Source organism: Gymnodraco acuticeps, unplaced genomic scaffold (assembly GCF_902827175.1).
Source record: "Gymnodraco acuticeps unplaced genomic scaffold, fGymAcu1.1, whole genome shotgun sequence".
Taxonomy (NCBI): domain Eukaryota; kingdom Metazoa; phylum Chordata; class Actinopteri; order Perciformes; family Bathydraconidae; genus Gymnodraco; species Gymnodraco acuticeps.
In genome coordinates, this window is record NW_022990271.1 from 3,625,895 (window position 1) to 3,639,525 (window position 13,631).

General features: G+C 39.0%; 1 protein-coding gene across 1 annotated transcript in view; it reads left to right on the forward strand.

Annotated features, from left to right (window-relative positions):
* The window catches only part of luzp2 (leucine zipper protein 2), a 192,341-nt gene that overhangs the window by 149,303 nt on the left and 29,407 nt on the right, over positions 1-13,631 (forward strand). Inside the window, exon 6 of the mRNA XM_034221347.1 lies at positions 2,579-2,641. Within this exon, the coding sequence (XP_034077238.1) occupies positions 2,579-2,641 (63 nt within the window). The remainder of the gene's footprint in view (positions 1-2,578; positions 2,642-13,631) is intronic.

Genomic DNA, 13,631 nt, shown 5'->3' on the forward strand with positions numbered 1-13,631 from the left:
TATACAGAGGTATCTCCTCTTGCACTTTATGTAGCACTTTTATCTTATCTTGCACTTTATATATCATAGCTGCTACTGTACATTGTACTGCCATGTGGTAAATACTTGTATGCTGCTCATGCTCTTCCTGCATATCATGTATTTAATTTTGCTATGTATATAAATGTCATGTTCTTGTATGTTGTATGTGACGGGACTGCGGATGGAAATGAGCTCAAATCTAAAATCCGCCTCATTTACACTTGTAAGCATTATTTTGTTTTAAAGTGTTCATCAATGTGCACTGTCCCGGTTCAAATAAACGATTAAATGAATGAAAAATACTTTCATTTGGTTTTCATGAGATTTGTCATTTAAACGAAGTGCATTGTGTGTTCTTGGAACAAATGGTTTTACCCTCGATGTTGACTGTTTAAAACTGTGCGTTAGCGAGGAACGCAAAAACCCTCTTCATGTACCATGTAGATCCTCAAAGGGCTGCCTCCCACATAGCAAACATTGTGAAGAGGTTTTCTGGTCCATTCGTCGTGCAGTTGGGAGATTACCGCCATGGTAAAGCCCAGCAACACGACACAGTCTTGACGATGCTCAGGACCACCCTCCTGGCATCCATCATGCTGTTTCAAAGTCTGTTATATCCCAGTCTAAGCCCATACACTCTAATCTGTTCACTAGTTGCTGTGGTATTAACTTGTTTATTGTATGTAGCATAACATAATGCATGCATGTACTATATGAGAAGAGCGAGGGCCAACTTATTCTGTCGTGCTTTGTTTCTGTTCGTCACTGTGTTCAGTTTAATTGAATTGAGTATAGTGATGAATATTCATTGCTCTCACTTGAGTTTGAATGGACGAGTTTGAATAATAGACCCTCAACTACAGTTAATTGGATCATTGATAAACTCATTTAGAATTTTAAATGTTATTCCGAGTCAATGAAAAAGTGTTAATAAATATCCACCGGTTGCTATGAATAAGTTGCATCTAATTGTATTTTTTCTTTTGATAAAACAAGTGGTACAATTTAAATTTTGCAAGAGTGGCAATTATTTCCTGTCAATATACAACAATGATGTTGGATGAGTTTTAGGTTTACTCAGCCATCTCAAGGATCTGTGATGCCTTTTTTATATATTTCCCCAAATGCTTCAGTAAACACTCATTCTCACTCACATTCTCACACACAAAAATGAACAGACCATTGTCTTTAAACTTCTTATTATCACAAAGCATGTGATAGCTTAGATACAACGACTGAGTCTTGGATCATCCATTATGTTTAGCAGAAACAATATTAACTTTGAAATGACATATTCTAAGGAGCTGTTTAAAATGGACTCAAGCTTCAGGCTTGCTGCAGTACAAACCAATAAAAGCCTGAGTTTGCCTTCGTATTTCATAGATGGATTGTTAAATACATATGCTGTGTAGTGCAGTATGTTCTGTCCACTGCATTATACTGTTTTCTCTCAAGCAGTTTTCTTGTTCCCACTGTAATAAAATCTCCGCGACGGTCATCTAATTTAAAATCACAGCGGAGACTGTCTACCCCTAATGACTTTCCCTTAACTGCACATGCTGGAGACTGTACAATTGTAGTTCTTTCAGACTCAGTGTTACTTTCCTCATGGTTGATTTTGCTGTTTTTTTTGGGTCATCTTGAGGTCTGGATGGGTACTTTGGGTTAAGCATTCAGTCAGCTTAAGACCATTCTTACTAACAGATCATTGTCAATTAAAAGGGGAAATTCCCTCCTCTCAAAAGCTGTTATCACCCTCAGGTCCCATTCTCTAGTGTCTTTACATGATTCCTCTTGGCTCCTTTTAAATATATAGCAGTGCATTGTACTGAAACTAAATTACTGTAAGTGAGAAAGATCTTGGTATTAGTCCTTTTCACCCCAAGCCTTTGACTGTGACAATAGCATTAAGATACAGGGACTGTACTAAAAATACTTGTTTTACCATGCTTATTTGACCCAAGATAAATTATTCAGAAATACATATTTAAAAGTGACTTTTCTTTATCAAGACATTGTTTTACTTTGAATTGAGATTTTTAAGGAATCTGGCATTGTTAGTAGCACCGTTTTGGTTTCAACAGCAGACATCTTTTGGTTGAATGTACTTCATGAACATTTCTGTAACACATTGTAGCAGTCAGTCCTCCAGATTGTTTGAAAACTGCAACAAGGATGTTAACTGGCACCAAACAACAACACCCTTTGACCCGTGCTATGGCGTGTCTTCACAGGCTGCCAGTCAAATGATTTTAATGCTTTACTGATCACGTATACAGTTCAGTAGCGGTCTGGCCCTGAGCTACAATGCTGACCTATCCTCGGGCCTGAGTGCTCTTTAAGACAGGGCACTCCTGACTGCTCTTCAAACTGAGAAGGAACCAAGCACTTGCTGTCAGGGCTCCTCAACAGCCAAGTGCCTTGTTGGAGAAATTGAAGCCTACTGAGTAAATAGTACTTTTTATAAAGCAGCAAAAAAGTTAAGGGCACATGAAGTGACGAACACAGAGGAGACTTACCAATGGCATCACTCATTTCTTTCTATTCTCCTTTTCAGAACAAGAGCTTGAAAACTAAACTACTCTCGGGACACAAACTTTGTGATGCCTATGCCGAAGAGGTAAGGATTTTCAATTATAACATTCGGTTTTCTCACATTCATTATTAATCTGCTCCCACTACTTGTTGGTTCACACACATGTCGTTCTCTTGTGAGCAAGCAATGTTAACCAAATACAAATTAGAACATCTAAATGAGAATAGTTGTTCTTGTTGCTTGTAATTAAAACAAGTTGTCCACTATCATTTGGACTATTAATTTAACTGTGATTAGGAAACTCTCGGTGGGTACACGGTGTAAGATTCACATTATAGATTAGATGCAGTCTATTCCTGTCCTTCTCACTCTCTCACCCACATGCAAACTTTGCCTGGTTTTGGCTGTCCAATGAATCTCAGGACAAGTTTTCTTTAACAGAATGCTCTTTGAAGGCTGCACAGAGCAATCCGGGGAGCCAAACTTGTATAGAGAGCAGCTTCGAGTACATTTTCATCTGTGTCATTTTAGCTGTCACCGACTTTTGCTCTTTTTCTTTTTTGGCTTTGCTGCCAGTTGTTACGGTCTGCTAGCATGCACCAGGTTCACTTCAAGCAGGGCTTTGAACTCCTGCTCCTGCCGTCATGCTGACCAATACTAGGCTGTGTTTTAGCTATGCAGGATCTTACAAGGCAGAAGGAGAGCACCACGATGAGAAGTGAGAGCAACCGGAGTGTAATCGAGGACTCAATATGTATGCACTTTCTGTACCAAGGCTGCAGTATTTGGAATAACCTCAGATTTTTACAACATAGGGCTGTCACGATCTTGGTGTTATGTCACGGTTTTAGATTTGTGTGTCTGGTAATGGGTTTTGTTTTGCTGTTCTTTTCTCCCTGTTTCATGTTTTCCTCCTTGTTTCTTGTCTGGTCCTTCTCCCTGTGTTTTCCTCCCTGTCGTTAGTTTCCCTGGTGTGTCTGATTGTCTAATTGTGTTCAGCTGTTGCCCTTGTGTTTCTGCCTCCCCTGCCCGGCTGTTTCTCGTCTCGTGATTACCCCTCCCTGTATTTAGTCTTGTCTCTTCCTGTGTTCCCTGTCGGTTCATTGTTTGTTTGTCCTCCCTTCACGTCACGCTTCTTGTTTGTCTCTCCGGTCTTCCTCCATGTTTCTCACGTTCAGTTTTTGTGTAGTTGTTTTCTGTTACCGTTTCAAGTTATGCCATGTTTTGTTAATCAGCTTTTAAATAAAGCTCCCTTTTGTTTCAAGACCTTTTTCCATTTTTGTAGTCTGCATTTGGGTCCTACCTTTTCCACGATCATTGCAGTGATCCTAACAAGGGCAGTGTGTTGATGCAGACAAGTTGATAGATGGCAACCTTGGTGTGCAGATGGACATTTTTCTTTACAAAGACCCTCGGCTAGACCTCACCCAAGGCAGCTGAGGCTTGTTTGGTCAATGCCGCAGAGAATATTACTAAGGATTTTGAATAACAGCACAGTTGTTACTTAGTGATTGCATTTTCAGGAGAAGACAAGGAATTCTGCAGCCTGGCAGGTATTACAGGGAAAACAGTAATATGTTAGCGTTTCACATCATGAATCTGTACCCACAACAAAATATTTACAATTACTAATACTTGACATACTTAATTTATTTTATTTACACGCTCTTTCACACAATAAAGAGTGTCATTCGGACAATAGCATTTATTTCACATGAATTCATCTCCCAGAATAGTTTCCCTTTAACTGTTCCTTTCAAATAAGAAACCCTTTTTAAAAACAGGAAATATGATCAATTTGAGCACCTCTTATATTACCTTGTGTATGCCCTTTTGAAGACAAACTCAGTTGGCAGTTTATAAAGCAGATAAAAAACGTTTTCAGTCCAACCCAACAGATTGCAATACATGTTAACTTCATTAAGGCTGTGAAAGTGAGCTTTTGTTGAAACAGTTTTATGGTTGAAACTGCATCAGTTCTAGCTTGGTGTTCCAAATTAACTGGCAATGTACTGTAGTGTATATTCTTAAACAAATAGGATGTTACTTTGATAGGCTCTCTTTTATGTCTTGTTTCATCAACTTGACCGGCAGGATAGATATGGGAAGAAATAACTTTTGTCCCTCCTTCATTACCACCACTGAGAAGCCCTATCATGGCCCTGTGCTGCTGCTCAGTGGTCACCAGATCAGAGTATGGTTGTACTTAGCAGCTTCTAGATGTGAGTCTAAATATGTGAATGGGATGAAGGCTTTCCCTAAAGCCTGCGTCACACTGTCCCGAAATTGACACCAGATGTACACACGAATATATAGAATTGTAAATTTCGCACAAAGATGGCCCCGAACTTGGTCAACAGCCAAGCAACAGCCGAAGCAAGTACGATGCCTACAGAAGGCCACACGATGGCACCCGAACCACACACTATATGGTCGTAGACTTTACTGATGATTTAGAATGTATCCAGACTCAACGTAAAAGCTTGTGCCTCTTCGGGGGGTGCTAACATTTAAACATACACTTTATTCCTTACTTTCTCCGTCTTTATATGTAGATTAGAAGATATTACTTATCTCCGTCATGTTGTTTCCATAGCAACAATAACTTCCTGTCAACAGCGTAAACTCGCCTTCAAAATAAAAGCACCTAAATAAAACAGGAAGTTAACCTAAATTACGCATACAACTGCAACGAAAGTAACAAAAACAACGTAATATCTTTTTCAGTTTCACAGAACACAAATTGGGTTATTTACATAATATGTTTACATGATTTTGTTGTGAAATAAATGCAATCTCGATGTCATCGTACTATAATACGATGGCTACACGACGGATTGCGAGGGCTTCACGTAGTCGTGTTGCCTTCCTAAGACAATCGGGCAGCTTCTTGTTTCCTTCATATTGTCTTCGTGAGGCGAAAAATGCCCGATGGCACCGATGATCAGACGAAGATGACACGATTTGACAAGATGCCCTCACGAGTGCCTTAGGAAGGGCAAAATTGACACACAAATTCAACACGAAAATGAACCTTTGCAAGGTCTTTCGGCAATTTTTTGGCATGCCAAAGATTTTGCCACTGCTCACGAAGTTGCTGCTGGAGCCTAAGAAACTCCACCGGCGGTCATACGATGGCTTAAGATGCCCTCACGAATGGCCCGATGTCACCTATTATGCAAAATCCACTTGTTCCTGTCTTTTATACATCAACATGTGTCCCCTCTGTGTAAAGAGATTCTGAAAATGTCAAGAAAAAGATTCGCTCACTTTTTCTCCTGATCCATTTATATAACAACCTGTCTGAAAATGAGCTGATCAGATTTCGGCCACTTTATGATGTCATAACGATCTTTTGGCTTGTGTAACCATTAGCCAATCACCAACCAAGGTACCCCCCTTATCTCTTCTAGAGCACCATTGTGTTCTTTTTAACCAAATATCTCTCAGAGGGGCGTGGGGAGTGGCTCCTTCTTTTCTTTTTTAAAAGACAGAGAATCAGCACTTTTGAAACAGAGGGGATTATGGGATGCTACAATGCATGATCTGTTTGGTATTTTGAGCCAAACACGTCAGAGACATGTTTTGTATATATCTGAGACGTATAATATATTGATAAAAAACATTATAATGGGAGACCTTTAAAAAGAATAACGGTTTGACGTTTTTTTTAAAATATAAATGCCTACCTTCACTATGATCTGAAAATAGTTATGGTAAAGGTCAGTGTTCAGTGTTTATTTTTACACAATCATTACATAGTTGAATGCCTCCTCAAGCAACTAAAGTGTTCTGGAAAAACTGCTGACACAACAGCCAATGAAGCTTGATCACTCCAAAAGACGAAAGGATCAAGGTCGATTGAAAAGAAAAGAATAACTTCAAGGGAACATAAGTTGGCACTTCAGCACAAAGCAGCTAACTTGCAGCTTAGCATGGATGCTTCACCGAAACTGACTTTATACTAGCAACAACCTGTGAAGGTTCCTGTTCCACTTTAACAGTATCAGCAATGATGGACTCAAGTTACATGCACACTTCAGCGCAAAAGTCCACAAAGAGATTTGAATGTTTGGAAGCCCTTGATGTTAAAGAGCTTTTCATGGACCCTGATGTCTGCTCCACCACTAGGGTTATTCCTGAGATATTTTGGGAACACGTGCCATTGGTGTTGAACATTACATGCTTATTTCCTTCTACAAAGCTTCCAGCTGAACGTCCCTGACATTTCACCAGTTTAGCTGATCCAAGCCATCATCACATATTCAAACTGTGAGACGATGATGGCACATTTGACATCCCAGCCAAGTCTGATTATAACACTTACGGAAAGAGTTGGAAAGAGTACAAAGGCTAGGAAGAGGTCCTGATTGAAGTTGTCGGTCAGTCTGCGCAGAGCCAGGACATTTCTAGAGACAGCAAAGGGAATGATCTATGAGCGGCTAAAAATATGACTGCTTGGCTTTGTGCTTGAATATAATAATATATTACGCTCAGTATGTGTTCTTCTACGGGGCGTATATGGGTGGCATAAAGGCAAACAGACTCTGGGTTTGTTAAGGAAGAATTTAAGGAGAGTTTTCTCTAATAGGTAGATCACTGAAGGTCACTGTCTTCAGTTACCTTGTGAGTCTATAAAACTGAAGTAAATCAGTAAGAGAATGTTCTTAAATGCCCTTCCTTTCATCCAGGAAAGTTATTTATGTTTAAAGGGGAAGGGTTACAGACTGCAGCTGTAACAGTGGCGGTTCTAGACCAATTTGACTGGAGGGGCCACTGGGGGGCCAGTTATTTTCTGAGGGGGCACAATAAATGCAGGACGAAAAAGAGAACTAGACAGTATGAAGTAATTGCGCATAAGAAAACAATGCAATACAGTTATTGGTATTTGTTTCAGTACACTAATTATTTCAGATAGATCTTATAGTTATTACTGTTAGCTTCAGCTTAACCCTTTGGAGTCCAGGGCTAATTTGGCCGTTTTCGCATACTTTTGATTTGTCTTACTAAACCCCATTAAGAAATGTTTGGCATGTCAATGTTTGGTATCTTTTTTTAAGGACAACCTCACCTATATAACCTGATAGTTATTTCTGTCATTTTGAGATACTATATGAACATTTCCGACCCAAAATCACAAAAAAACGTAAAAACAGATTTTGAAAATGATATTATTTTTAATATAGGTAACACAAACATACACAACGAAACCATTTGAAAGCTGGAAATATATACATGGGATGTCACTATGATAATGTGAAAGTTTGATTTAGGTAGCATGAACCTATATACAAATGTTATGAACAAATAACAGGTGTATCCAAAGGCTTTTTTCCCTCATTTCTCAAGTTCTGTCAACAGTGACACAGTAGGCACAACAAAACATTTAAAAGCTTAAATAATGTACATGTGATTTTATTCTGATATGGCAAAAGTGTTATTATAAATATAATACAAATATATATATAGACACATTATGTACAAAAATCTGTTTTTTCTGTCTTTATCTGTGCCACGCTTCAAAGCAGTTTCTGTCAACTACGACACAGAGGGCAACATCACAGGCTCCTCCTCCTCCTCCATGTCAAAAAACAAGCTTATAGCTTGACTCATGTTCAGAGTTCTCTTCATTATAGTTGCATCTTCAAAACTCAAAATCTATCTAACTATATCTAAATTCTCAATGTTTGTCTGTCACTTTACTTCAATCACAGTCTCCCGCCATCTCTCTTTGTCTCCCGCCGCCTGTCTTCGTATATCTTCGTCTCTCTCCATTTCCCGCCGTCTCTCTTCGGTTCCCGCCGTCCCTCTTCGTCTCTTTTCGTCTCGCTTCGTATCACTCCGTTTACCTGATTACCTCACCCCCTCCCTGGTAAATACATCCTGTTGAGCAGAATCTACAGTTTCCAGTATTTTCCGTTTCGTAAAATGATAAAATACGGCGAAGATATTAAAATATGTGCTTCCATTATTCATACTTTTGAAATAGTAGTATTAACTTTATATCATCGTATTTCCGTGTTTATTGGGTCTTTTTGGATGAAACAAAGACTGGCATATCGTTTCAAGCCAGTACTTTCGACAGAAATACACATATACATCCTGTTGAGCAGGATCTAGTTTCCAGTATTTTCCGTTTCGTAAAATGATCAAATACGGCGAATATATTCAAATATGTGCTTCCATTTTTCATACTTTTGAAATGTATTAACTTTATATCATCGTATATCCGTGTTTACTGGGTCTTTTTGCATGAAACAAAGACTGGGATATAGTTTCAAGCCAGTACTCTCGACAGAAACACACGGCAATGTTGTCCGGACTGTTGTTTTTATGCGGCACCGGCTTGAACAGGTCATGTGATCTGATCACGCCGGCGTGACGGTCGACTCCAAAGAGTTAAGTTATAGTGCAATGTTTGCACTAACACATTTAACATTTAAAAAATTTTTTTTTTAAAAACGTTTCATTGTTAGGGGGGCCACAGGGGGGTCAGAGGTCAGTGTTAGGGGGGCACTGCCCCCCCCCCCCTGCCCCCCTAGAACCGCCCCTGAGCTGTAATGAAAGCAGAAGCACAGAAAGAGATACTAAAGCAGGTTATTGTGATACATGATTCTAGTAAACATACATTATGATATATGCTCTGTCTGTATAGAAATATTATGGAATATTTGTTTTGTTGCACGTACAGTACACCCAAACTGAACCTAGAATAACATGTTAAGCATTGCTGTCTAAAAATAATCTTCAAAAGGTCTTTTCAATTAAGATTTCCTGAGAGTTTATAAAGAAGCTTGTGATAAAATCAGTTTTGAAGCCATCTCCAATAACTGAGATTAGCCCTGTTCTGTTTTAGCCCCGGATACACTTTCTAAACTCCTTTTGTTGCCATTTTTAGACTTTGTATTAGTAACAGCTTTCCTTTTTGTGTGATTTGTGTTTTCTGCAAGTGAAAAATTGGCTTTGGGATTTCCCACATTGTACATTGGAATACATTTCACTTGGTGTAGTTTTTTAGAAAGCTGCTTTAACTTGTGCTTTCTGCTTGCTATGTCAGGCTTTGTGCTCTTAATCTGTGTTGTGTGGTGAGAACTACTCCGCTAAAAATACATGTTAACACTTCAAAGGAGGTCGAGCGGTTGCTTTTACACCAAAATGCATGAGCTGATCCTGCCTGAGACGAAAACAAAGTTGCTATATTTTTCAGAAAGCCATTACACTAATGAAACTAAAGTATTACCAATAAATAATGCTCTTGTTAAGAATGTTTGTTTTGTTTTGTAGTTGATCCAGAGAGAACTTCAGGGGTGAGGCTGCACTGATGTTAATGAAAATAAGTAATTTAAACTGCAAAATGTAAAAGAATAGTTAAAGATAACCTGCCACAGTTTCCTAAAACCCTGACAGCTTCAAATGGGTTGTTTTGTTTGACTAACAGTCCAATGTTATTTTAATCTATATTTACAGAAAATAGCAAATCCTCACATTTGAGAAGCTAGAGCCATTGTTTACCGAACATTTTTGCTTTAAAACAATTAAATACACATTTAAAGCCTAAATAGCTTATTAAAATAGTTGCAGATACATTTTCTGCCCTAATTATGATTGATCATTCCTGCTCTAGTCTAGAAGAAGAATGATCATCTTTCAGAAACATGTTATCCCTGTCATATATGTATGAATAACACTCTTCCTACATTTAAACATGTATCTTGTATTCCTATGGTCATTACATTACATGTCACTTGTTAGACGCTTTTATCCAAAGCGACTTAAATACTCAATACTGTGGGCAATCTCCACAGGAGCAATTTGGGGTAAAGTGTCTTGCCCAGGGACACAACGACATGCTGACTGCAGTGGGGTTTGAACCTGTGTTTGCACCACACGCCTCCCGGTCATGATTCAAATAAGGATAAAGATAGGTCACTAACAAGTATAAAAGGCTTAGTGAGGTTCAGTCAGTAAACCCACTGGCAGGCAGCCACTGCCCTGACTCAGAGTGTTTGTTCACTTCACAAATCACAAACACTCCTAAATTCAGCAGTCCATTTTAGATGCTGCTCAGTTTGCTGATGCTGATGCTGTAACTACTAGTGCATGCTTTACAGATATATATGCTATCGGATTATTTATTTTGCTCTTTATCTATTTCATTGGTAAAATGACATGTTAAATCAGATGGCTTATGAAACCTAAATCAAAGTCAAGGTTAAGACCCTTCAGCGGAGGAGAGCGACACATGGCATTAGAGATGCCATTTAATCTGTTTAATCTTTTTCCTCAAGAGCGAGAATGTATCACCTGTTTCCTACTAAAATGTATGGTGTTGCTGCAAAGTCATTTGGATGAAGGATGCCGTAACACTTCAGCTCTGTTATCACCAGAATTAAATATCTCTCTTGCATCAGGATTTATTGAAAACATCTAGTAACCTGAACCTTATATGAAGATAACATATAATACTGTAATTGGATTTGGGAGGATTTCCAGTATTGACTGATTTCAAGGTGAATGGCCTCATCTAATTAATTCTACGGGGCTTTTTGAATGGAGCAGCATGCCTTTATCATCTTAAGTATTTTGAAGCGATAAATCTAACTGATCCCATTGTCTTTAATAACGAGGCATCAGTTTGGAATAAATGTTCCTCGCACATTTGTATTAATAGACTTTGCATGTGTGTGAGGGAGAAAGGGGGTGTACAGTATGCCTACCGTCTGCTCATATTCTTGAACTACAAAGATGTTTAAAGCAAGTCCTAAAGGTCATATGTATTTGAATGTAAGTTACCATATCAGATTAAGTGGTATATTGTTGTTTTTCTGTGACGTGAAACACTGTAATTCCTTTTTATTTCAACATTAATCGAGAACATAATAGGCAAAAGGACAATGTATTGTCTTAACATTATGTATTCGGTGTATGGCAGGTGTGATAATGCATTTGTAGGAAGATGTGTGCTCCAAGCTTCATATGTGTACCTTTCCATACAATAGTTATGTGCATAATCCTTTAAATAAGAAAAATGTAGTTCCATGCTCTTCTTCATTCAGCATCCATATTGAATAAATCAGATTACCCTGACTGAAATGAAATATATTCTTCAGTCAGTACGTTTTGGCTGGCAGCCAGTCACTTGTATATCTCAGGTTCCATGCCTCAGCCAATCAGACACACTCCACAAGAAGGGCAATCTGTGTAAACGGGGAAACGTAGCTGGTCTGTGCTCCTGCTACAAATGTGCATACAGATGTATGCTGAGGGTGTCAATTTGCACACCTACCACCATCACCTTTAGGTGTCATGTTACCTGTTTCAATCTGCTTCTGTGAGATACGAGCACTTCTGCTGTTCTCTCATGGCAATGATGTATGGCAAAGGCTGTACATACAAAACTGTTCTATTCATTGCCAAAAGTAAACAAATGTTTGCAGTAGCAGTTTTAGGCCCCGGCCACACGAGGACGAAAACAGTCGTTTGCGTTACTGTTTAGTGTCATAGACCGTTCGGCCACACGAGGACGACCGAATACGGCACTAAACGACTGCGGAAACGATAACGGGTCCCAAGGTGGATAGAACGGCATACGCAACGCTCTGGGGGGTCCAACGGCTCCGTGTGTACGCCCTATACGATCATTTTCTGATAATGATGAGGCAATAGCCCCGCCTCTCCCCACCTCTGCTGCTCACCCCCGCGTCAAAGTAAACTGCACACTGAATTCAGATTATTTATCTTTCTCTCGATATGGACCTAAACGCGAGTGAAGTCTAATCTGACAGGACGGAGACACGCAGCTCTGCTTACCTGCAGCTCCTCCCGCTGTGATGCGGCGGTGAACGGAATAAAACACACATTTCAAGTCAGATCATCACCCTTAGCTATTTTAATTACCTCTCAAACTACCTAAACTAGTTATAAATATGTTTATTTTTACTGTCGGCCGGGTCACTCATTACTGGATCAGCTGCTGCATGAAACAGACACTGACGCTGTCCGAAGAGAGGGAGGAAAAAGAGAGGCTCCATGTATTTTATTATTATATTATATAGAGTCGTTATTCATTTGTTTTAAAGCTCAATAAATAACAAAGAAGACCTATGACCGGCACTTTTATAATTTTGTCCGGAAGATTTAAACTTTAATACACGTTGACTGGCGAAAAACTCTGCCCGGTTCCCTCGGCCCCCACCGCGGAGAATGGAAGGCAATGAAGACATTAGAAAAATCTATATTTTAAAAACGATCTATATCAAAACAAGAAGGCTAGTTAATTGGACACATTCCAAATGTGGGTATATATATCTTGGATTAGCTGGGAATTGGGAAGGACTGTCAATGCCAAGATGGCGATGAGCAGAGTCAACCACTTTGAACCAATAGATTTACAGAAACCCTTGGGTGACATCACAGGCACTGCGTCCATATGTTACAGTCCATGGGAGGCTCCCAAAGGAATTAATGAACATCCAGTTGACTTGTCTTTGAACTATGGGATGGCATTGCATGCTTTTCAGAAAAAGGGACTAAATTAACTGGTTATGACATTAAAATAAACTCATAATTTTAATTGCACATATGAATATTTTATGTTAATAACAAATCAAATGTCTTTGTGTTATGCAAAACTGTTGATTATGCTTATGCAAACACCTATTTCCCAAAAGTTCCCTTCAGTTTTAGACCAAATCCCTTCAGAGCCTGGCATCCTCTAGTTCTAGTTTGATTTTTAGGAATACATAACTAATAATACAAGCAGAACATTAGTATCAAAGATATACAGTACTTGCACACATTAACAAGTCTGTCCTTGGAATAGACTGTTTGAGTTTTGTCATCATTTTTACAAGGACAATGACTCAGTCATACATTATTTTAGGAAAAGTTAGGCAGAACTGTTCAACTACATCAAGCTGTGTCAGTGTTTTTCATTGTGCCAGTTCTATTTGAAATTCAGGTCCCAGCCTTGCAGGATTCGAACCATCAGAGATGGCAGAGATGTTGCTGTGAATCTCTCGGGCCGAGGGAACATATTTATTCTGAGTAAATCATAGACCAATGCTTTCACAAG